The sequence below is a fragment of the Ornithodoros turicata genome, chromosome 2 (genome assembly GCF_037126465.1).
Source record: "Ornithodoros turicata isolate Travis chromosome 2, ASM3712646v1, whole genome shotgun sequence".
NCBI lineage: Eukaryota > Metazoa > Arthropoda > Arachnida > Ixodida > Argasidae > Ornithodoros > Ornithodoros turicata.
The window spans coordinates 8,622,122-8,648,307 of record NC_088202.1 but is presented as its reverse complement, the minus strand read 5'-3'; the positions used below and the strand labels follow the sequence as shown (position 1 = coordinate 8,648,307).

Below are 26,186 nucleotides of genomic sequence, written 5' to 3'. Positions count from 1 at the left end.
ACGAGCTCGTCATCACTGCTTTTCGCTTTGTGATAGACATGGTGGGCTTTGGCAATATAGGAGAGATCTCTCCGGGGCCACTGCAGGAGATGGTGCGTCGGGTCTACGCCCGTTACAAGAACGTCTGTATAACGGTTCCGGATGGACCCCTGGGACTGATGAGTGAATTTGTGAGCTCTACCAACACCGAATTCAACTACGTTTCTGCAGACATCGTGGACCTTCTCGCTCATGCCATTGCTCATATTAAGTACGCCCTGCAGAATCAGCAACATTTGCAAGCAGTCTACATCGCGAACTTTGTCACTGATTTATTGAAATATTGTTTGGTTATCGGAATGCAACACATTAAACAGTCTGAATAACTTTGACGAGACTGTTTTTTTACGGACACATCTTTATTGAATACATACAAAGGAGTTTGTTGGTAGATGCCTGCACCTTCCCTGACTTGCCTGAACAGAAACAGTGTGGGGAATCTTCATCGCAGAGTCGTGATTGCGCGGGTCACGGCACCAGCACGATGGTGAAAGAGACTCGTAGGGAAATGCATTGCGTTTATTTACACGTCGTCATTGTCCTCTAGATTGGAACTGCGTTCCCGATACAGATTATCCAGGCTAAAGTTGGACTTCTTTTTCGTCAGTCTGTCCGCCACGAAGATGCGGTCAAGCGTCTTCATCTTGTCCTGACACATTTCTTGATGTGCTTGCAACCATTCCAGGCGGTGGACTTGAAAGGCTTCCTCTACGATGCCGCGAATTTTGTTTCTTCGTTTTTTGTCTTTCCTCGCCGACGAGAAATGCAGGAGAATAAATCACACATGGTGTTTTCCACGTATCGGTCAGAATGATGACGCGAGCACAGTGCGCGCTGCCTTTATACAAATAAACATGCGCAAAGAAACGAGAGCGAAACCGAAACGAAGAAGCCACCCGTTGCCGCTAGGAGCGCGCGCAGTGGAAGGAGCAGAAAGCCGAAACTGAAACCACCCGCGGGCGGGTGGGCGGGCGGCGCAGAGAGCGCTAGGAGCGCGCGCATGCGTAGCGGACGCGGCGCGGCGCCCCAGTCCCTTGATCGCTGGCTGCTGTGGAGAGCAGACGTGCGCTCGGTTGCTTCGCAGTCCCCGCGCCCGCTCAGTTTCTGCCTGGCTGTCGGATGGAGCAGTCACCACGGGGGAAAAGGTGAGTGATTTGCCGATGTTTGCGCGTTGTTTTACCGCGCTCCTTTTCTCACATGTTTGCCGTGCCCCGTGCGCGCATGTTTAGACTTGTTTAGCGGTGACCAACGAGTGATTTGCAGATGTTTGTGCATTGTTTGACTGCGCTCGTGTTAAGCCTGATCTCGCATGTTTTCCGTACGCGCATGTTTAGATTTGTTTAGCGGTGACCCGTAGCGTACCAAGCCTGTTGATGTACGTTTAGTGTTGTGAGCCTAGCATTCTGTGGTTATCGTCTTGTGTTAGCTGTTGAATTTCGTAGGTGATGACGCTGTGGTTAGGCCTAACCGGTCGCCTGTTCCCCGATGTGTACTGTTTTTTTCTGTGCTGTTTAGCAGTAGCTGTTAGGCCTTTTCCACGCGCTCTGTTGACCTAGACTTGACACTAGTACCTTGTTCTCTCTCTCTTACATGCATATTCACATGGTGGTGGTGCCATCTCGTCTGATGTCTTGCAACTAGCTTGCCACCTGCCTCTGCAAGCGTCCTGCCCCAGTCACCCACACCGGAGTGATTTTTTCAAGATGGCGTATTTGATTTTCAACAAAATTATTTCTCTCTGTCCGGTCCCTTACTGTTTAGTTATTTTTTTCTACAACCTAAGTTTTACATAGAAAATCCATGGTATTGCATTGAGTTAGATTTTGCACTATTTAAAAATTTAAATTTTTTTTAAAATTTAGAGTTATTTTAAAATAATTTAAAGCAATTTTAAAGTAAAAAGTGCAATACTTGCCGTGGAATTTCTGTGTAGAAATTGAGTTGAATACTTACTACTCACACTAGCTACCAACCTTCCCGAACCACACTCTCCAGGTCCCTCAATCAGCCTCTCTCTCTCATCTCTCTCTCATAGAACGCGGTACTAGTGAGTGACAAAGCTGTCATCATCTCTCACACCTCGGAAGCTCTGGATATGAAATGTCTTGAAAACCGTTTTTGGGCGAAATTTTCGCAATGAATCAGGCACTAAAAGTCGACGGGGTGGCTTTGAGCCTGCGAGTATTGCGGGTATACCCGTAATCTGCGGAGGCGGTACGGGTCTCCCGTGCCTTACCCGCAACCCGCGATCTCAAGCCAATATGTACAAGCGAAGGACAAACTTGCGCGGGTACCCACGGGTATACCCGCACCTGCACTCATCTTTAGTTATAACGTATGTGGGGTGTTCAAGTCAAACCGGGACTTTCTGTCTCCTGAGTGTACAAATGGCTCGCGCTACTGCTTTTTCATCATTTTCACACGCGACAGGCCTCCGCGTTCACCACGTGGTGGTCCAAAGTTTGTGCAAAACAGAAGACACGTGCTGGACAAGATGACCAACAACGAGGTGAGAGCGCACATCGAACATCGAATTGTTATGAAGTTGCTCGTGAATGAAGGCGTAATGGAATGTGAAATTCACAGAAGACTTCAGGCTCAATATGGCCGCGATACACTTAGCAGCAGCAAAGCGTTTGAGTGGTGCAAACGGTTCCGAGACGGCCGTACATCAGTGCAGGACGATCAGGGGTGGCTCAGAGCCCAGTGTAAGAGTTCCTGAGAACATCCAACTTGTGCAGCGCCTGACCCTCAAGGACCGAAAAATAACATGTCTCGAACTGGCTCGAAAGACGGACCTTTCTGTGGGAACGTTGAACACTATCATTCATGAACACCTCCAGTTTCGGAAAGTTAGTGCCCATTGGGTCCCGAGGCAGCTCTCCGTGTTTGAGCGGCAGAGAAGACTGGAAATATCCCAAGAGCTAAGGTACCATTTCGAAACTGAAGGACAGCCGTTCCTTGATCGGATCATCACGTGCGATGAATCGTGGGTACACCATTTCACACCTGAGTCTAAACGCGCATCAAAACAGTGGAAGCATCCGGGCTCGCCAGCTCCCAAGAAGTTCCGAAGCACCCCATCTGCGGGTAAGGTGATGGCCACGGTTTTCTGGGACAGGGCTGGCGTTGTTCATGTTGATTTTCTGCCCAGTGGTACCACCATAAATAGTGCATATTACTGCCAGGTTCTCAGGGATGTGCGTAAGGCACTGAAGCAAAAGCGGCCGGGCCTCATCACCAAAGGAGTCCTCCTCCTACAGGAGAATTCACGCCCGCATACCGCGCATCTCACAACACGCACCTTACAGGAACTTGGCTGGGAGTTGCTGCCACATCCCCCTTACAGTCCAGACGTCACCCCCAGCGATTTCCATCTATTCGGGCCACTGAAGGCGTTCCTTGTGGGCCGCTACTTTAGCTCCGATGACGAGGTCATGCGGTCCGATCATGGCTGCTACGCGCCGGTAAGGATTTCTATGCTGCTGGCATCTAAGCCCGCCGTGAAACGCTGGGACAAGTGCATTAGTGCCAGCTGGAGATTACGTTGAAAAATAAAACTAATTTCTCACCTGAAAGTTCATTTTACTTTTCCGAAAAATGAAAAGTCCGGGTTTGACTTGAACACCCCTTGTAAAACCAATTTTGTACTCTTTCACTGACACCTTTTCGTTTTTATTTGTTTATTTTCTGTTCAAGTGCATGACGCTTGACAATAACCTTTTAAAACTTCCCTGACCTTTCCTCATAACTTCGCAGGTGTGGTATTTCATATCCGTTACCTTCTGGACTGCTTCGTATCAATAGTTATTGAAGTACTTCTACGTATGCGAGCCTTCCACTCGTGGCATATGAAGCGCTTCATGGAAGCGATGACTCGCCATCGTACGAAGCAATTGACTCCAAGCTCCACACTTAACAACAACATCACCTTTCCGCAAAACTCTGCAGCTGTGAAACGATCCAAGTTGATTAAATATGAAATGTCAGAGCTTCAGAAAAAGTGCAAGAAGTGGGTTCTACGACGTGACTTCAGTGTAGATTGGGAAACAACACAAGAAAAGGCGTACATCGGTCAAAAGCAAAACATAGATCTCGTCGAAAGTCGTCTGACAGACGCTTTCTCTTTCCCAGTTGATTTCCCTTCTGGAAAGGGACAGCCGCATCTTTTCCAGTCAATTTTGAAACAATGCTTCTGTTCGTTTATTGGCCTCGAGCAACTGGAGAGCGAGAGTGTCGACTCTTGCTGGGCGAAAATGCACTGGTGAGGCTCTCGTGACGTCATCGCGCAGGCAGAGACTGCTGTTCGAAAATACGAGGAGTCAACACTAGAGGTGCTCGAGAGTCGACTCCCAGCGACTCTCATCTCGATACGAGTCGCTGGAGTCGATGACGTACGATGATGACACTCACACGTCACGACTCCGACTCTGGTGTCATTTGGTGTCATTTTATTCCTCGTTGGCTACTGACTTGGCATCGAAAATATTTCGTAAACTTTGGTCGTGTTCGTTTATTGAACTCGCGCGACCCGGGAGTCGTGATGTGTGAGTGTCATCGTACGTCATCGACTCCAGCGACTCGCATCGAGATGAGAGTCGCTGGGAGTCGACTCTCGAGCACCTCCAGTGTTGATTCCTCGAATTTTCGAACGGGGGTCTGTGCCAGGGCGATGACGTCACGAGAACCTCACCAGGGCATTTTCGCCCAGCAAGGGTTGACTCTCTCGGCTCTCGAGTTGCTCGAGTCCAATAATCGAACACAACCTTTATGTCGTAGTTGCGACGACAAGCATCCTGGTTGACGTCATCTATTCGACCCTCGTTGTCGACCCTCATCATCTCAACACATTATCTGGCATCATATATCATCGCATCTCGACTATACAGTCATGACGCCGCCCACATGAGTCAGGCGAACAATGGCAAGCCGATCTGGTCACCACCGCCTGTTCCATCCCCACCAATGCCGGGTGATATACAGCTCGCAAAGAGTTAACTTGAACACCATACTCAGTCCTGTGGACCTTCGTGGTGCTCAGGTGCTACGACCCGTCTGTGGGGCGAACTGGCCGTGACGTCACGCACAGGATGTTGCCAATTCGCGGATGGGCTTTTGCGAGCGATTTGCAAAATTTGCAAGAAAGCTTGCAAACTTCGCCATGAAATACGTTTTAATTTGACCTGGGTATAAGGTTATATCTAATCGTTCAAACAGAATCCTACCAGAAGTGTAATGTAGCCGTTGACTGTCAGCATGGTTACCGAAGCACGTTTTCCTCTCTGAACTACTTCGCCAGAAAATATCTCGGTCGGTGGCCTTTTATGAGCTGCTGCGTTCGGAACGATTCCCAGACCCTGTGTGTGTCGCATAACCTCTTCCTCCATCGCTGACAATTTGCCTTTCACCATATATTTCTACTGATTTCGATGGCAGATATACGACGTCGTTATTGTCCAAACCGAAATCATGCACCCACGTGGTCCCGCGGGGTGTGTCCTCCTGGTCGTCCACAGTTGGCTGAGACGACTGGATGGCGATGACGTAATCCCGCTTCGAAGTCATGTACCTGGCGGTCACACCCTGCTATCTTTGCGTGGTAACGGCGCCTCTGGTGCGCTGAATACGGTTAAAAGTCGGTGCATATCCGATAGTGAGGGATCATGTGGACCGTTTCCGGCGGAGTAGTCGGAATTTGCGAAAACCGTTTCATGGAAAAGCGCTGCCTGAAATGCTCATTGCAGAAAGACGCAAAACTGAGCTGCGACAGCCCCATAAGACTCTCTTTCATGCACGACGAACAATTATAGAAAGTTGATATCTGCAGCCGCTAATTCTAAAAAGTCTGACGCAATGCTAAACACAAAAAGAGACAAAGTCACAAACTGCGTTAGAGTGTTGCGCTCTCTCATAGCTGCACAGCTGTTGCCATCCCCTTGCTGCGTAGAGACACAATTGTATTCCAGATTGTAATTTCTATATCGACTGTTTACATGAAAAAAAGAAAAAAAAAGACGCAGTGAAAGTACCACCGATATATTACTAAGCACGAAAAAGAAAAAAAAATGACCTAGTGCAAATGTTTGACAACACATTATTGAAACGGCCCTGAATTCGAATCCTTTTCCCTTGTAAATATCGCGTGATGACGCGATTTGCTCTATTTAAATGAAACTCGCACTTGTATACTGTCCAGATGTTATTCTTCCTTGTGGCGCAGACGTAAAGTCGTTCAGCTCGTCTATTCCCTGCCCAAAGATGAAGAGAAGCTGCTCAGTTGTCCTTTATCTGTCTCTATGTACGTATCGTAATTTATGTTCTATTATAGGTTAAATTTCATTTGAGCGTCGGGTCAAGTGCAACTCGACCCGACAGTCAACTCGATCCGCTCTGACGAGTTCATGTAAACGCGACTATTGTAAACCTTGACTTGGCTGCCGAATCGAACTTACAGACGTTTTCAGGTCAAACTTGCCATGCTTCACTGCCTGCTGTGTATCCTGCGTTAAAATTACGCTTCCGTCAAAATTATCAGCTCATCAATCGGCCTCGCACGAGTAGCAAGCCCGTTGGCTTACCACTGTGCCGGCTTTGGCTGGCCAATCTCATCCCTTGTCAAGATGCAGGTGAAGTGTCGATAGCATATACCTTTACCTAGGTCGCCGCTTCGATCGTGGACGTCGACGTGGCTAGTTGCTGAAACATAGAGCATTGCACAGGCCGCATTGTTAAGTCCAAGCCCGCCCTGAGTCCTTCTTTTGCTTCCATACATGGCCGGTAACTGGCTCGAAGAATTTCTCGGCGTCCCGGCCCGTGTCCGGTTCGAGGAATTCCTTCTTTAACCGCGTATTCACACGAGCGACATCCTCACGGAATATTCTAGTGGAAGAAAAAGCGAAAACACTGCTCACAGAGCAGAAGTTCCGTCCTGTATTATGTTGAGCATTGACACGGTGCGGAATATCGGAAGTGGCGTACTGCGCATTTAGCAGACGACGCTTAGCAGACGACACCGTCAGCGTGTTTTCCTGTCGTCTGCTACGGAATATCTTGTGGTTGTGTTACAGGATATTTCCCACAGTTAGCAGTTCACGTGAAGAAACGACGTTGAGCGTTCGCGCTCACGTGACAGCAGAAAGCCACGACGGTTTACGCATCTTCCGCTTCCGGGGGAATGTCGCTCGTGTGAATACCAGTGATGGCCATTAACTACTTCTACAGTAGTAACTATAACTACTAACTACTTCGTGATGGAGTAGTTTAACTAGTAGTTCAACTACTTTTCAGGGGAGGTAGTTAAAACTACTTCTTTAACTACTGCAATGTATTTTAACTACATCTATAACTACTTAACGTTGTCCATCAACACCAACCCATTCTATAATGTTCTTGGACACCAAAATGTGAATCACAAGCAGTGATAAAAGTGAAAAAAGATTTAGTACACATGCACGGCACAATTGCTCTGCACCTCCGTTCTCATCAAACACGTAGCTCAAGGTAAAAGTCGGAAGTAGAGACCTGCGCGGATGATTTTTTTGGCATCCGCATCTGACCCGCATCCGCGCACACGTTATCCGCATCCGATCCGCATCCGCACCATACACAACAGTTTACATCCGCATCCGATCCGCTGAGCAAAAAGCACCATCCGCATCCGATCCGCAAAATCCGCACGTTTCGAAAGACGCGTAAAGACCGCCGGAAGCATGTTGGTATAATTTCGGATGCCTCCATGCTGTCACGGAAGGACTCAGTCATGACGACAAGCAAAGGTAAACCTTTCAACAAACGCGATATGGAGAGACTTCTGGAACGCGTGGAACGCTACCTCGTCGGTGCTCGCGCGGTTCGAGACGCCAGAATGCCTCCTCTCCCATCTTGCCGCCGTGCATGTTCAAAGGTGAACCCGAGCATGCGCTCGCTGTCGGCTGTCGGCGAGCAATACAAATAAATTGCTGGTGGAAAAATGACAGCACGCGGTATATCCGCATCCGATCGCTACCGATCCGCTGCCTTCGTATCCGCATCCGAACCGCATCCGACCTTGCGCCATCCGCATCCGATCCGCACACCGCAGAAAGTGCTAAATTTTCATCCGAATCCGCAAGTATCTTGCGGATATCCGCGGATATCCGCTTCCATCCGCGGATGGTGCAGGGCTCTAGTCGGAAGCACAATCGTGCCGTAAAGCTTACGGCAAAATCGGAAGTAGTTGGCGCCTGCAGTAACCTAACTACTGTAGTTAACTACTCGAAATAGTAGTTTAACTAGTAGTTGCCACTACATTTCTTAGTAGTAGTTGATAACTATAGTTGATAACTACTAGTTGATAACAAAAGTAGTTGATAACTACTTTTTAACTACGATCAGGTAGTTTAACTAGTAGTTTAACTACATGTAGTTAACTACTGGCCATCACTGGTGAATACACGGTAAATGGCGTGTGCCGAGATCTCGGTGCGCGTTCGAGAACCCTCACGTCGAGGAAGTGAATCGTAAAATTAGTTCACAGACCGACCGCTGTGGCGTTGTTTACGATCACATGTTGTCTGGCGACGTAACGAATTCTTTAAAGTAAAGAGTGAGGTTCTCAGACGCGCCACGAGCAATTCGCGAATGAGAAAATTGTGTACCATTCCGATTTGTTCTTTGCAGCATTCATCTTTCACGTCTCTGCTAACCCAGCTCCTTACGGAAAATGCACGGATATCGAGGGCCACCACTACCAGCTTCCGGGGAAGGGCCATAAAACAGATCACGACGGCTGTATAGTCACATATGTGAGTGGCTTTCCGAATGAACACCCGACGTGAATATTTTCCCTCTAGTATAGTTTTGAATTCAATATTGGGCATGTTGGGGTTTCTTGTAGGAACTGAGTCCTTCTCTGTACTGCGTTGTTTCCCGCTGATATGTAGCGTTTACTGTGCCGTAACGTAACGAGCTTTCGTGTGCAGCGTCATTTAAAGGGGCTGTGAGGTGACGTTTTAACATCGCTCGTAGAATCGTGCACCTTCTCTCAAGCTGTCCACCTGGGGTGACGACGCGAAATGTTTTCACACTATACGGTGCGTTTTATGGTGCATTACGGTGCGCTGGCCAATTGAATTAAAAAAAAGGAAATAGAAATGAAAGAAAGGGTCGGAGCAAGCAGCCGACGACGGCGTGCACGATCCTTACTTGATAGTGAGAATGCTCCGAGCCTTGTTTCTTTCTTTTTTTTTTCTTGTCAGCTCAAGCGCCCATTTATTTATTTGCTTATTTATTTGCAATACCCCCGGGGCCACAAGGGCACAAATGAGGGGAAGGGCTCGATACATAAATGGATCATACAAATAGTTACAAAAGGCGCACTGGGCACTCAAAAATGCAGAATGTAACACACAGGGAAGGGTCACAGACAGTAAGCGCGCATATAAGTGCACACTGGTGGGAAAGTTATAAAACATAGGAAAGGAGCCACAGGCCGATGCCCCAAAATAAATAACAGTAGCAACAATTAACGGACAACATAGCACATAATAACGGGACAACAGGAGAGCGAACAACAGGAGGGCGAAAATGGTTTCCGCAGTCCTTATGTAGCAAATAACTCTGTAATAGAATCCCTAAGAGAGGGCAGACACCGTATACGGGAGCAATGTCACACGGTAACCTGTTCCAATCACGTGCGGTGCGAATGAAAAAAAAAAAAAAGAGTGGAAGGAAGAATTAGTACTGGCGTGATTGGATTTTACTTTTTTCAAAAGTGGTCCAAGCGGTGGGAGGTATACGTGGGGGGCTGATATGTAAGAGGAGAGAGCACGTTTGTGCCGTGTCGCCGTACGTCACAATGGTCACGTGAGGGGAGTAGACTACGTCACGACGTCCTCTCGTTCTCCTATGCGCTCCCTTTCACGAGAAGGATTTTTTTCCCATCAGGACGCGGGTATCACGTGAGTAGAATTTGCGGGATATATCATACCTCATCATACCTCGTTGTCGCGCCGAATGACTTGCATCCAGCCTTGCCTGCGGCCGCGCTTGCACAGCCGGGTAGGGAAACGAGAAAAGTTCTGTCAAGGAGCTGCCAAACGACGCAGCAATATGAGCCTCGTGGATCCGGGGTCCCGAAACGTACTGGTCATTAAAAAAGAAAAAAGATAAAAGAAGAAGAAAAAGAAAAAAAAAGAAAAAAAAGAAAGAACAGTACTTGCGTACGGCAGGAAGGTGAGGGCGGATTCGCTTCCAGTACGGTTTCGCACCTCCTCGCCGCTTGGGTGGCTCGGGGCGCTGTCGTCGCCCCCTCCAAACAATAGCGCACGCTGCCTGTATCGTATTGTTTGGATTGATTTGTATCCTGCCTACCAACGGGTGACAACAGCATACTGGGCAGTGCACTATAAATATATAATATACAATTGAATTCATAGGAAAAGGAGAAGGAACAACCAGCTGAAATAGCAGCTGTAAATCAATTCAGGATTAAACAAAATAACAATCGGGAAATAATCAGTCATAATCGATTACAAAGTAGACGATGGGAAAAACATTTGCGTTGATGAAGATACATGGAAATATCAATGTCGAGATGGTTACAGCCATTAAAGAGAGAGAAAAAAAAAGAGAAAGAGTATGTTTGTAAGTGCTCAAACGTCGCCATTCCAGTGCTGGACAGCTGTTCACAGAAAGTTTGCTTCACACAACAAGTTCACATTAAACGCAACAGAGCGACACCACCTGGCTACAAAGGCGTGTTAATGCCGAACGTCATGACTCACATAGGTCGCTTAAAAGTGTCACTATGCCATTACTGACATGGACGACACCATAATCAAGCCACGAAGAACTAAACTCCCGTTCACCTAGGCCACTACAACATTTAAAAAAGAGAGCATGCAACGGCCGGGAAATATCGCGTAACATCTAGCCCGCCATAAATGATGTTGGCCTAACAGTAGCCGCTCGTGGGCTAGTGCGATCACGTGGTGTGTTAACTATTTTGTAGTCACCGTCAAAAAGGGGATACCACAGGAATGTCTAGACTGAGGTGCAGTCAGAACAATCGTGTCACACGGCACGGTCCAAAAATATGGCGAGCTGTCTCGGGATAGTGACACATGTTGCACATGGTAGGCCCAGGTATCCCAGACATGAAGTCGATCACGTGTATGCAGAACTCCCCATGCAATTTCCCAGCAGTGGTCCCTTGGTCCCTCGGGGCGTCATCCATGGGTCAAACGAGAAAATCGGAAGCGCGCGTGTTCCGGACGTCTTGGCGTGTCTCCCTACCGACCAAGCAAGAGCTTTGTGACGACCGCGGTCTCCGGAGAGGTGGTCGCACAAAATGGGGTTCGCTTTTGAGTGAGACGACGAGTCCAGACGAGTGGAACAGGGTTGACAACAATTTATTTCAACGGGCGGGCGAGCAAGGTGAGTGATGCCCTGAAGCGTTGAATACATATTTCGGTCAGGTACTGCACAACACCAGCCGGGGTGCACCAGCGTAGTGAGGCAATCCCGTATGCGGACTCCAATGACACAGGCGAAAAGCTTATAGTCGTGATTAAGCAAGGTAATGTAGCACGTGTCACGGTCTTGGCATTGTAGTTTGTAGACTACTCCAGACTGGTCTTCCGGGGGGATGGGGTCCTTTGGTTTCGATATGAGGCTTCGGAGTTTAACATGCGTTTTAAAAGTAGTCCTGATATCTAACGGAAGCAAAGCCTGGCGGATACATTCAGAAACTCCTTTGACATAGGGGATGACAACGCGTGTCTGACGGGTGCGGTTCCCGTCCTGCGGTCCAGATGCTTGCATGCGTTTGCGAGTGTTCTCAATAAACCTGCGTGGGTAGCCACGTTTGTCGAAGTAATTAATTAGTGTGTTAATTAACTGTCAATTAGTCCCCTAATTGAGCAAAAGATTAGCTTCCTGGTAGCAGCCCCGTCGAGTAACCCAATGACAAAAGCAAAACCGCCCTAAGGCAACTCCCGTTTTTATGAAAATTTGTTGTAGATAAAAGGAAACACCCTGTATATACAGGGTGTCCCAGCTAAATGCTAACATAGTTTTTAAAAATATATATGCCACTTTTCCGAGATTAAATCAATTGCAATATAGAATATGCTGAAGGGCACTCCCTAGGAGGGCATTAGTAGACACCTAAGGCAATGACTTAATTAACAATCAATAATTAACTTTTTAATTATGAAAGCTACGAAATTGTTCCAATAAGAACATCTTATCTCTTCGGTCACCTGATACAGGAGCCGTTTTCAACAAAAATCCGTTCGATAGGTCGTCCGTAAAAAATTCGTGAAGGAACTAGGGATCGGAACCGGTATTTTTTTCGGACCGGTTCGGGTTCGGGTTCAGGCATATTGGTTCGGTTCGGGTTTAGCTCCGCTGAACCGGAATTATCAGCTTGAACAGGTTCCGTTCGGGTTCGGGTCAGGGAGACCCCCTCCCCCCCCCCACACACACATAGAGAAATAAAAAAATAAAATAAAAATATAACGGTCAGCGGTCGGGGCACTTACAGCGATTGGAACCGTTACTTTTTTCAGTCCCGGTTTAACCGGTCCACGGACAGTAATTTTGCTACATGAAAGCGAGCTCACGCTCACCGTACACGATTGTACTTGTAATAGAAAGGTGTGAGATAACCGTTTTAGGTGAGCCAAAAAAAGGTCGGTCAGTAGTACAATTAATTCACCTCTGAACCAATTCCCGAACCGGTAACCGTACGAATTTTTTTTGGTTCAGTTTCGGTTCGGTTTAGGACAAGCAAAAAAATTTTCCGGGTCGGCTCGGTTCAGTTCGGGTTCGTCAGAAAATAACGTGTTTTTCCGGTTTTCTGTTCGGGTTCAGTTCCGGTTCCGATCCCTGGAAGGAACACCATCTTTCTTTATTTTGTTCATTGGGCATCGCCAGAGACGCGTCTTTCCTTCACCCCCAATGTGAGAGGGTGAAGGAGCACAGTGCCGCCTGATGCGTCGAAGGTGATCTTTACCTTGTGGAAGCAAAACAAAAAACATATGTATCGGGTGACTCTATGGGAACTGCCCTTATCTTTGGTTGCATTTTCTCTCAAGCAGCACAATGTACTGAAAGTTGAGTGCAATAAGGGTGGGCGGGTAGGTGGAAGGCCTTGAACAAACTCTTGAAACCAAAGAACACTCATAAGACACATACCGTCCACCCCTGTTGCACGCGACTTTCAGTACATTGCGCTGCTTGGGCTGTTTTCTTTTAATCTTGTGACAGGACGCAAGAAGCGATAGTGTGCTCTTTCATCCTCTCATATTGTGGGTGAAGGAAAGACGCGTCTCTAGAGATGCGGAATGTACAAAATAAAGTAAAAAATGGTGTTGCTTCACGAATTGTTTTGCGGACGATCTATGGAACGCATTTTTGTTCTGAAAACGGCTCCGGTGTCAGTTGACCAAGAGATCACATGTTCTCACTGGAACAACTTCGTAGATTTTATAATTAAAAAGTTATTTATTGAAAGTTAATTAAGTCATTGCCTTAGGAGTCTGCTAATTACCTCCTTCAGCATATGCTATATTGCAATTGATTTCAACTCGAAAAAAAATGATACGTATATTTTAAAAAAATATGCATTTAGCTCGGACACCATGTGTGTGTATATATATATATATATATATATATATATATATATGAATATAGGATCCATATAAGTCTCTGAAGTCTTTATGGGACCCGTAATGATGTAGTGGCTCATGACATGGCTGGACTCATAGGATGAAACTCATATGAGTCTCATCCAGGATTTTTTTATAGGAGCCTAATGAATGCAAGTACCTCTGCTATAAACCCTATGTCCCACGAGGTGAAGTAGTACAGTGGCGAAACAGGCCGGATGGAACTTGGTGTCCCGTAAGAATGGCTGTTTATATCACATACTTTTTGTATATCTTTTCATGTATACGGAACACACCTTAAAGGGATATTAGCTTGCAGCAACTCGCATTGGGAAATGTCGCTCGATTGCCCACAGCTCGAAATGTATGCTAGCAAATTATTCCGGCAGCAAATCGGCACTGTTATCGAGAAAATTAATTTTTCCATTATCCGCAGCGCAGTTCAAACAGAAAAATCTGCTCTCAGCAGCAGCTCGACAGCTGCCAGTTACGTTCTTGAGAATGCCCGCTGATGTGTTGGTTGAGAGGTCCCGCATGGTGTACGCTTTCAGACATATGTCGGCACAGTTCCCTTAGAAGTCGGCCCAGGACGCACATTCCCCCAGGGCGTGAGTCGTGACGTTGCCCACATACGTGAGGCCGACAACGGCAAGCCCTATCACCACCACCACCACCACCACCACGGGCAGACGACATATGGCTAATGTTTCCGTCTGCTTCTGGGCTGCTTTCCGAAGCACGCAAAATGGCCCGCGATTGCTGCATGCGGCATTTTTTTTTTCTGTCAACCGGGATGCCGTATGAGGATCTCTGCAGTTTGTCTAAGTGCAAGGATACATCAGTCCAGAATTCCAGGAATCCAGGCATTTCATTTTGCCATCACGAAGACCACCATGTACGGAGCGAAACTGGCAAGTTGCGAGTGCGTGCTATCGACTGCATGAGATAAAACTGGAAGCAGTGTTTAGCGTGTGTTCGATGCCACTTCTCAAAAGATACCTCGTAGTAGGACGTCGTGACATCTTCGAAGCAAGAGTGAGCGTGCCACCGACAAAGAAGAAAAGAAAAAGCGAAGGAGAAACGTTAAAAGTCGACGTTTTTGGTCGCTCCTAGTGGAGGAGAGATGGAGGTTAGATTACTGTACATCAGTATGTAATTTCATTGCCGCTTACGTTCACGAGATAAAGATTACGTAGCTTGGAAGAAATAGTAGTTGTAAACTGGTGTTTGCGCTTTTGGTTGTTGTTTTTGCGCTTTTCTTTTTTCTTTCAGAATGAGCCCATTCCCAACACATCGAAGGGCATCCATGCTTGTGACACAATGGCAGGTATAAACATTAGACTTTCTGCAGTACATGAGTTCGATGTTTCGTGAACACTAACTCATTGGGGTGTATCCCGTTTGAAACCATTAAGAATAACCCTTCAAAAACAAACGCGTAAGTATCCACGGTTAAAAATAAACCCCCGGTGGATATACGCTTAAAAATCAACGCGCAAAAATAATCGCTGAAATATCCCCGTGTAAATAAAAAACGCGAAGGAATCCACGGTTAAGAATATATCGTTAAAATAAATCGTTTCAGAATCCCCCCAAATCCACCCTACAGTTGCTAGCATCATGTGGTATGGTCCAAATCAAGGTGAACTGCAAGCAACGGACTTCAACTAACCTCACAGGACCAAACTAGCCTAAACTATCCCAAACTAACCGAAACCAAACTAAACTAACCAAACATAACATGATATAACCCGAGCGTAAATTGCAACCAGTCCGCCTCCGTGCTAGATGGTGAGGGGATTTTGAAACAGTTTATTTTTAATGGTGGATTATTAAACGGTGATCTCTAAGCGGGGATAGTCAAGTCACTAAGCGGTTTATTTTAGGAGATATATTTTTAACCGTGTATTTTTTAAGCGGATTATTCTTGAATGTGTTATTCTTAAATGTTTATTGTTAATGGTGGATTTCGGAGACGGGTGTATCCCGTTTGAAACTCTTAAAAATAACCTTTCAAAAATAAACGCGTAAGTAGCCACGGTTAATAATAAATCTCCCAGGATAGATGCTTAAATATCAACGCACAAAAATAATCGCTCAAATATCCCAGTGTAAATAAAAACGCTAAGGAATGCCCGGTTAACAATATGTCGTTAAAAATAAATCGTTTCAGAATCCCCCGAAAATCAACCATACGGTTGCTGCTGTCTCATGGTATGGCCGCGAGTGAAATCGACAATCCGCTTCGACAAATAGCCCCAAAGTCGGCGAATTTAATTGGACTCCTGCCATGAGTATACTTCGTACGCGAAGCAGGCGTCCGTGTAAAGCGAACTCAGAGCACGAGCAGAGCACTGAACGAACGAGCGCTCAGCACTGCCACAGTTCCCGACGATGCTTTGTCAAGCGAAATAACGCGGGACATGCATATAATGCATAGGCTTTTCTACACTAGAAAGGAAAACAGCAACAGCACATACACAGAACAAATATGGCAGCCATGACGGACCACTAGGTAGAGGGTGAGCGCTTACAAGGGCGAAAACCACCAATATAAGCTACGTCTTACTGCTATCAGCTGCGTAGAAATACACATCTATCACTCCGCTGTCGTGTTAGACTACAGGATATATTTTGAAACAGTATATTTTTAACGATATATTTTTAAACAGCTGTTTCAGTTTCCCAGCGCATGAACTCATTATCGTATACGCCCCTTATTTTCATTTTCCAGCGTTGGTGTGGTTGTACCCATGGACGAACTACGTCTGAACTCTTTGGTGCTTCAACATAGTGTAAGCGAGTGCGGACTCCTCTACACGCTCGTGTCACATCAGCAGCGACACGAAAAAGCAAACAAGTGCACAGGACGGAACAAACTGCAGTTCCAAGCTGTACTGCTGGTTACTGCCCTTTAGTAGTGAGAATCATTGAGCTTAGCCATTCTCTTGTGATATAAATGCAATGTCAACTACAATATGCCAATGCTTTCTGTCACAGCTGCTCACACCAGCTCCATTTGACTGAACACACAGACACGATTTGAGTTTCATTCCTTCGTGTGGACTCTCCCCAATATCGGATGAGATCAGTGCCCTTGTAATCTATGACACAAGGGACACCAGCACAAGAGTTGTGCAACTCAGGACAGCTGATACTCGCAATGCATCAGCACTGCGCAGTGTGAAGCAGAGTCTTATGTACCTACATACTTCGATTCTACTGTACAATCTCAAGGGTAGGTCGTGCATACTTCGTAAGGGTTTGATGATACAGTTATGCGAGACAAAAAGGTCAAGAGCACAATATGCGCAAGTGGATCTAACGTAGGAAATTTATCACTTGTGATTCCTTATCTGTTTCCGGGCTCCCTAAAAATATCCCGTAGGTCAAAACTTGTAGAAGAACCTGTTAAGCTAAAACATCCATTTGGGCTTGTTGGTACATTTCCTTGACGATAAAGAGCTAAAAGGGACGAACGCAGACAAGGACACAGATTGTGGGTGCGATGCAATGTAGAGCAAAGCAACAGTAAAGGGGCGGTACAAAAGCAGAGCAAAAGCAAATAGAGAGAGAGAGGGATTTTGGAAGCCCTGCTGATTGGTAAAGGTGGTGACACGTGTGTTAGCGCAGAGATAATCACACTATCGGAGAGGGAAAGGGAATTCCTGCTGCAGAAATGAATATGGTTTTGATAGTCCACCAAATTGTTGAAAGAGTAATGCTCTAATATTGTGTCGTCTCTTTTGGCACTTTTTACCGCAAGGAACCTGTTCCGTTAACTTTTTCTCTGTCTTCTCATTTTACTCTGCCAGTCAAGTACAAGCGCACAATGGGCCACCGTCCCTGTGATTTGCCTGTCAGACACGTCATAAGCTGGTAATAACGCCCATGATACTTTATAGGTCACATACGTAGCCCCGTAACTAAACCATAATGGAAACAGGAGGATTTGTAAAAGAAATTTGTGCAAATTGTTTCGCAGAAGCTGTTTTATTGTAGAATGTCACGAAACGCCCCTAATTCCCCTGAATTAGGGGTGCCTGAATTCCGCCCGAATACCCCTAATTCGTGGCGTGAATGCTTTACGGACCCCCCATATGTCCCCATACCAAGTCAACAACGTCACACTAAAGCGAAGCAGCTGCCAGCGCTTCTGATGTCCCGAGGCCCAAATGTCACTGTCGTCTGCTGTCGCCATGTTGAGAATCGTACTCGCACCCGTTCCACAACCTACCCGGGGGTTGCCCTACTCCCATGGTCACATGGTACAACTCTGTCACGTGACAAACTCCTACTCGAGGGTTAGTTGTGGAACGTACCTGTTGAAGTGCTCCCTGCTCGTGCATTTGCTAACAAACTGGTTCTGGCAGAAGCTCTCGAGCAACGGAGAGAGTTAGGGTCAAACGAAGGATAAAAAAGATAGACGAAATGTATTTACAACAATTGCAATGAACCGTTCTTGCGGGGGCCCAATAAGTGAAGAGTGGAATGGTGCCGACCATTTGTGCCTGGCACTCCGAGACCTAACACCACAGCTATAAAAGACGTCCCTTTTCATGCCGTCGCACACTTTTACACGGAGACAGCACTGCAAGGAGAACCCACCTAAAACCCATAAAGTGAATTCAGTTAAGCTTAGTGTCTGTCATTTCTTTGTTTGACACCTGCATTTGCAGTACAACAACGGAATAAGTTACAGAAGTGACAGCCCACTTGAGTGGTGCAGCTGCAAAAATATCTCGGCTTCAATACTTTCTTTGATCTCAGCCAGCAGAAATCTCCCATCTAATATGTCTCGGTATCCCAATAAACGGTCCATCCTTGTAAACGCATTACTCAATAAGGTGTGCACACCTTGCATGCGAAGGAAGTAACAGGCAACAAAGCACATTTGTGAAATTGGAATCTGGATGTGCAAAATTTCGGTTTTCCCGAACTTCCGAGAGTTTCCGAACTCTAGAGCCAACGTGTGCTAACTGTAAATCCGGTCCATAACGTTGCTGGTGTTGTTGCATTTGAAAATAAAGAAAATATGGATACAGGCGAATCACCATCAGCCTGCAAAGTTTGAAGCGCCAGAAATGTATTTTTACGACGCGATCAAAATGTGCACCTTTGCTAAATTTACCTTGTATACAAAAAGACACAATGAAAGGATTAGCTTGTAAGGACCATATTCCTTGACTATGGGGAGCACACACACGAAAACACGGCTCAACCCAACAACGCGGAACGGCACAACTCAGCAAGCAACATGGCTTGTCTGTTTTTCTTTTGGAGACAATGCGAGACGGCAACCAGAGCGCATGCGCAGAGCAACGGATTCTTTCCTCTCCGCTAGAGGGGCGCGCCGACGCTGTTTCAGTCGGCGGCGTCATCGGCAGCGACGTTCAGCACGGGTCAGGGGCGTGCTCACTGCCACAAGGGGTGACACAAACCCGCCATTGTTGTAACTACCGTCAAGCGGGTGTTTTTAGCAAAACTGCCGTCTTGTCCTGGTCGCACGTCATAGAAATCTTCATTTTGAGGTCATGTGACTTCGTTTACATGTCGTTATGCCGATTACCGACATATTTCCGTCGTCGTAACGCCACGAGATTTTACCGTATTTTACCAGCGTAAACTATGCGGTGTTTCTTCCGCAACATGGTAGCCCATTTCTCCTTAGTTTAAGTATATCGCATCGGCTCAGTGAGTCTTAACGCGCGGTCGTCATAACAGCTTCGGAAGTCGTCAACAGTACGAGGCGTTCTGTGCAAAACTGCACGTTTTACTGCGAGATTATTATATAAAAATAATTACTGTGATCGAAAGACATCCAAAACGTTGCGCAGAAACAACAACCGCATTGTTTACAAACGGTTTGGCCGCCGATCACGGGCGCCGCCATCTTTAAGGTCACATATGCCTTGACGTTTGCTTTGACGTGCGACCAGGACCTGTCCAGGATGCATTGCGTTCGCCCAGCACGCTTCCGTCTACGGAGCAATACATTGAATGCCACCCCTGTGCTCATTACTGTCGCGCTTTTCGAAAATGCCGTTTTTTAATGCGTCAGCATTATATTGGCTACGCAAGAATACTCGTATTTTTTTAAATTTTCACACACTTGGTGAAACACCCTGTAAGCAGTCCACTGCTCGTGTGAATTGTAGGCAGGAGCGGATCCAGACCCTCGGTATGGGGGGGGGGGGGGGCGGTTCCTTTGTCAGGGCGCGTAGTGGGGGAGGGGAAGAGGGAAATTCAATGTATTAACTGACGTTTTGGGGGGGGCGATCGCCCCCCCCCCTGGATCCGCCACTGATTGCAGGTGTAAACGGACTGCTCAGCCGTTCACCTTGCATACAACCAAGACCAGGACGTTTCCATGAAAGTGGCCCGAATCAACAGTGTAATGCATAGGGTGGAATACGCAGTGTGATACGTAACGTATGTGTACCGTTCGAAACTAATGCGGCTTCCATTTCACCCAGTGTCCGCCTCTGTGGACACATACCCTTGCCTATCGCAAGGTTGTGGGTTTTGGTTCCGGACCTTACCAACTTGGAGGCCATGTTGCCGAGACACGCAGTCTTCCGCGATGGACGATATAGATACGGTGTGCCGTGTCAACACCACCTAGCTATAGAAAGACTGCGCGCTCGTCGACTTGACGTAAGAATTATGAGTCAGACAATCAGGATCGTTGTTTCAACGGTCGTAGCCAATTACGAACGGGCTTTCAGAGGTCGTGACCATGGAGGAGAACCAGCATCGTCTGCGAGTTGTGATTCGACGTCCCCGAGTGAGCTGCAATCTTTATTTTTTTTTAGATTCGGTGTTAGCGCCGCGAAGCGGCGGTGGCTATGAGTGGCGTACAGATGTGGAGAGATGGAAAGAGGACAGCAGGAAGGAGTGGGGGACAGGAGGGGAGGGGGATTAGTATGCGTCCTGGGCCGACTTCAGGGGGACTGTGCCGGCATTCGGCTGGAAAGTCTTCCGATAAACCCAGGGAAAAGCTCGGACAGCGGAGCCGGTGACAGGATTCGAACCCCGTGTCACCTCCCAGTCTCGGCGTGGAAAGCGATCACCCTAAGCACCGTGCCACGGGAGCTGGTACAATCATTTGCGGATTCTTGAATTCGCAGAACGGTGGATCGCAGCAGCGGGCGAATTCTGACTACATACAGTGAACCCTCGTTAATATGACCCCCGATAATCTGACATACGCGCTTTACGACCATACTCTTGAGGAACAATCCTGTGAAACCTCTGCAAGTCCCCCCCCCCCCCCGTTAATGTGACAATTCCGCATTATGACCGAAATTTCTGGGGACGACCATGGTCATAATAACGAGGGTTCACTGTATATATATATGTGTGTCACACGTAGCGAAGGAGGGAAAGGAGGGAATGCGCAGGATTTCTCTGTGTAGGCGGTGGTGGCCGTGTGCTGACTTTTCGGGTGAGCGAAATGAATCCAGAGTCTGACCTCTGTGGCTCCGCTCACGATCACAGCGGAATCGCGATGCACGTTAAGTTATCACGCGAATTATTATCGAAATACCTTCTTCTCCATTGCAAGCTTAAGGACGCAGCATGGCCGCTGCTCCGAATCGGCGCCTTTATACCGGCGCTGTTGTGTGCTGTTGGGGACACGGTTGTCTAAAATCTCCAGCCCGCGGCGGAACGATCCCCTATCGGCGATGTCGCGCCCGAAGGAACTATACCAATACCCTCCCCGAGGGGAGGCCGCGCTGGACTGCTCTCCTAGCAGACGACGCTGAGAATGCGGTGGTACCAGAGGAGGCACAGTAAGCCGGTTTCGCCGCCGCGAAAGTAGTGTCGGCGCTGGCATTTCCCGCCAAATTCCGGCTATTTACTTTCCATTGGGTCCGGTCCCCCACGTGACCTTTCTCGATCATGATTGGCTGAGGCTCATTTAACCGGTGGATTCGCCCGCGTTCGCAGCCGCCGGCTCTAAAGCGAAACGCACCGCCTCGAAAATATTGTCGCCACCGGCGTGCCAGCTCGGAAGATCTCTCATTGGCTGCGCATTATATGTATAAATATTTGGATGGTCATTGGTCTAAAAAACTGGCGTCAGTTTCCTTCGCGCTGATTGGGCGAGAGTCATTTGACTGAGGAGCGAGCATCCGAACGCGCGAACCGCCTCAACGGAAGCAGTCGAACGGAGGAGAAAGAAGGACATCGGCGTCTGTCCGGCCACGCGTGTTCTCTTGGACTGCACACGTTGTGCACGCAAACGCTACGGGGTAGTTTGAGGGTTTTGAATGCTTTAGATTTAGATTGTTGTGGCGAACTGCTAATGTGAGAACGGAATGGCACATCCACCTCCATCATCCATCACAACAGCGGGAAGACGAACATGACATGGAACCCCTGCACTTCCATAGGACGCAGAAATCGTCAGAGAGGAAGTCTGCACTTTTTCCGACGTACTGCAGGTGAACGGTAAGACAAGTTTGATTAGTTTTTTGTGACTGAAGGAAGTAATGCGGGTTTATCACGTGTGGAATTGCAACCCAAGTTTTATATAAAAGTTGTGTTATACAAAAGTTGTGATATAGAGTTGTGGAAACCTAAGTTCCCACACACGTTAAGTGTATTACGTACAACATTTACGAGTCACTCGGTATGTTAGCGGCGTTTCATTGTGCAGTGCATTGCCGTAACTTGTACGTTTCTGATATGCCGTTAATCAAATTATGTGTGGTTATGCGAGTTGCCCCTCATGCGCGTCGCAGCCGTTCATTTACTGTGATCTACGAACATTCGTGACAAATGCCTCGGTGTTCAAATACGAAATCAAGATAGATTGCCATGTTATAGCAGTGATTTTCGTGCAGAGTTACGGATCATCAATATATTTTTTTTTTGTTTTAGTTATCCCGCAGCCATCGGCAACAACGACGCACATAGCTCAGCATTGGCTTTTGAACGGCCCTTGGATGTCGAAGCACCTAAAGCTCCAGTGAAGCCTGTTACAAGACGTAAAAAGATATGTACTGTACCTTTTTCGCGGCAGTTCCCGAGGACAAATAAAGTTGATTTGTCATTCACCATCGCTTTTTGATTGTCTGCTTCGGGACAGCATGATCGTTGCTCTACAGCAAGACAGCAAGCGCCGAAGACAAACGGACGAGTCTGGGGGGCAAGGGGGACTAGAGGAGAGACGAAAAACCCGAGCAGAGAAGGGGAAGGAGGTTGGGAAAGGAGGTCGGTCTGCGCATGCGCACTGGGCCTGAGCTTTTTTCCCGCGCAGTAGCTCGAGGACGCTGTGAGTGGCTCTTCGAGATCACGTGGTTTGGGCGCCCGCCATTTTCCCTGGACCATTGCGTAAACGGCAGCTTCCGGCGGATGGCGTTCGTTTCTCCGAGGCGCCGACCCGTCTGACCGTTGTGTAGCTCGCGTCTACGTATGTGAGCAGGCGGTGATTTCGTTTCGTGGATTTCGAAGATCTTCGAGCCATGGACGAACGCCTGAATGAAAGGTAAGCAGACAAACGTATGACGCATGTCAGTGATCAGACTTTTAATACTGTCGCCTAACTGCGTGCATGGAGGTACGCGTTGTCCTGTATTACACCACTTTCTGCCGGTTATCTTACCAGTCATGATCTGGTTGATGATTCTGCGTGGCGTTAGTTGTTGCGTTTTGTTCCGCTATTTGAATGTGTCTGATGTTTAATACACTAGTGTGCATGAAAAGGAAAACAGCGTGCATCGTGTACGCAGGGCTCCTCCAATTTTGGCATTAGTTGACATTAGGCGCGTAACGCTGCCATGTCTTACAGAGCGTATTCAGCCAATTAACGTTGCCTCTGTTCGGGTTTACCATATTATTAACAGGTTCCCTTGTTGTTGTTTTTTTCATTCAGACACCGACAGCTGTTCGTGGCCCTGCGATCCGCGAGCATGTGGCCCCTGTCACCAGAAAATTCGACAGTTGTGCTGGGATGAAGCGGATGGCTTCTGCGACTCATCACGTGCTATATATAGGTATAATAATATCTACTTTCTCCAAACCGAATAGGTTCCCTTAAGGATTGTATAATATGATAGTCACGCTTTCTGTTGCTCGGCACTATCTATTCTCTATTTATTATGCAGTATTTTGTAATAATCGTGTAGATTTACTTGCATTCAAATGTTGTGTCTTGTGTATATGTTTACCGTGTCAATAAATTTGTACATGTGAATTCCTTCGTCTTCTGGATTTTCATTTTCTGCTTCCCGATAATATTAGCAGATGGCCTGGTGAAGCGCTCGGAACAGGGGGGGGGGAGAGAAGATGAGTGAGAGGCTGTGGAGAGGGCACGCAGCGCACATGCGCAGTTCGATCAGCCAGCGCGCGCTTTTTGGCGCCGTTTTCCGGCTATTTTGTCGTGATTCGTTACGGATGATCACGTGGTCAAGGGGGGCGGTGGTTTTCGTGGCGAAACTGTGGAAGCTACAGCTGCACTCCACTGGTGGTACTCTCTCCCGACAGGTGGCGCTGCGTGGCCTTACCTCGGAGACTGTAATGGTATAGTTCCTTCGTGCGCGACATCGCCGATAGGGGATCGTTCCGCCGCGGGCTGGAGATTTTAGACAACCGTGTCCCCAACAGTACGTAATACCGGCACTGCATTCCACACACTACTTTCAGGAGATCTCCGGGAAGTAAATGTACGCTTTGTATACTGTATTTCAGTACACTTTTAATCGTGGCACCAGCATCCACACGGAGTATGTTACTGTTAGCGCCACATGCAATCTGGGGACGTGCGGTTGAAACACGGGGTGCTTTCCTTCTTGCCCATGCGGCTCGTCCCTTCAGCCTCCACTCGTGTGAGTATATCAAAACGAATGCTTCTCCGCAGAGATGACGTGCACGAAGTTTGCAACTTGCAACACGCTGCGGTGTTATTTGATGCTCAGCCTATAGAGCGCCAGTCCGGATTCGGTCTCCTGTCTTCATACTTCTTGATACAAGATAATGTCGTCTTGTGAACAAAATAATTCAGCACGTGTTAATTGACATGTCTGCGCAGTTCAAGTTGGAAACTGTTCCTTTGTTCATCTACCTGTCACCCAGGCGCAGGATGTAGGGGGGGGGGGGGGGGGAGGTCCGGGTACCCTTCCTTGACTGTGAGTTTAATTTAGGGATGTGTCAACCGAATCCGCGAATCCTTGAATCCCCGAATCCTCTGGCAGGAATTCGAGATTCGGGAATCTGAATACCATTGCACAAAACGGCGAATCGAATCTCTTTCGAATCCACCGACCATGTTTACTCGTTTCTTTTTCAAATTGGCGCCTCCGGAGTCCCCCGAAAGCCTCATTGACCGACGGGTGTCTTTTTTGTTGCTCTGTTTACATTGCTCTCGACTGAAAGAGTTCAGGCATGAACTGTTGCATTACAAGTTTAAGAGTAATATGGTTTTGCTTTTTTGATTGTTGCTGTAACTTCATGGATATAATTAAGACTCGAGGATTTACGTATTTCTTGTAGTGGACGAATAATACGTTAAGTAAATTAAGAACTATATGGGTATACTTTCTAACGAAACTGAATTATTTTTTTTCCATTAAACAAATGGTATCATATTCTGCTTCAATACAATTTTCAGTAGAAGTGTTTTTTTTTGTGGCTTTTTAAACTCTTTTTAAAGAAAGGACTCGAAAGATTCGAGATTCGTAAGATTCTTTGATTCGCAGAAACCTTCCATGGATTCGGATTCGGATACGGATTCGCAAAATGCTGGATTCGTCCCATCTCTAGTTTAATTTATGTCGCCCATAGTGCTTCAATTGAGCTTAGCAAGCAGGATGCTATCCAGGACAGGACACCCTCACCACGAAAGATCCTGGGTCTGTCCCCGAGCTGTCACCGATGTGTTGCAAGTCACTATCAGCGCCTATCAGTCACTATCACGTCACAAGGACGTCATATAGTCAGCCGTGTAACGGTGCGTGATTACTGATTTCCACCTCTTTCTTGCAGATAATGCTGCTGGTGCCGTCGGCGACTCACTGTTTTCTTGCTTCACACCAATATTACGAATATCTTACGGCCAACGGGTTTTCTCAATAAAGACGTGGACAGTTGTCAAATTTTGCAGACGTTTTGTGACTAACTTCTTTATAGGCGTATGACAACACCCCCGGACGAGAGTTCGCTCTCCCGAAAGGGTGTTTGCTGTGAAAATTTAACACCTTCTAGGGTGTATCTCAGGACTGACCTGAACCTCTTAAGTGTGTGTCAACAACACCCGCACACGAAAGTACACCGGGCTACTACCCCCTTCCAAAATGGGTTGTGCAGTGCCCTAATAGTGTACCTGAATACGAGGTCCCCTTCGACCTGTAAAGTGACTAATGGTAGATAACATTAGTAGTTCAGTGTTTAATTACTCGCTGGATTACTTTCAGTATTATGTAACTGTAACCTAATCACATTTGAAATGTAGACAGCCATGCGCTCACAGAAGGTACACGGCTCCTAAAA

General features: G+C 47.2%; 1 protein-coding gene across 3 annotated transcripts; it reads left to right on the top strand.

The window, feature by feature from the left end:
- The first annotated feature begins 6,225 nt into the window (after positions 1-6,225).
- On the top strand, positions 6,226-25,789 carry LOC135383070 (uncharacterized). Of its 3 annotated transcripts, XR_010419645.1 has the most exons (5): positions 6,226-6,337; positions 8,698-8,822; positions 13,831-13,926; positions 24,390-24,526; positions 25,683-25,789. XR_010419645.1 is itself a non-coding variant. In XM_064612694.1 (4 exons), the coding sequence occupies exons 1-4, from the start codon at positions 6,298-6,300 to the stop codon at positions 25,770-25,772; spliced, it is 351 nt and encodes a 116-aa protein (XP_064468764.1). In that variant the 5' UTR covers positions 6,226-6,297; the 3' UTR covers positions 25,773-25,789. The 3 variants fall into 3 exon arrangements, 1 of the variants encoding a protein (XP_064468764.1); XR_010419646.1 differs by lacking the exon at positions 13,831-13,926; XM_064612694.1 differs by lacking the exon at positions 24,390-24,526.
- The last annotated feature ends 397 nt before the right edge of the window (positions 25,790-26,186 follow it).

What these genes read in the sequence shown, in the direction of transcription:
- LOC135383070 (XM_064612694.1), top strand. Translation starts at nt 6,298, where the DNA reads ATGAAGAGAAGCTGCTCAGTTGTCCTTTATCTGTCTCTAT. An exon ending in TGTCCTTTATCTGTCTCTAT is followed by an intron (nt 6,338 to 8,697) that starts GTACGTATCGTA and finishes TGTTCTTTGCAG; the next exon opens with CATTCATCTTTCACGTCTCT. An exon ending in ACGGCTGTATAGTCACATAT is followed by an intron (nt 8,823 to 13,830) that starts GTGAGTGGCTTT and finishes ATTTTTTTATAG; the next exon opens with GAGCCTAATGAATGCAAGTA.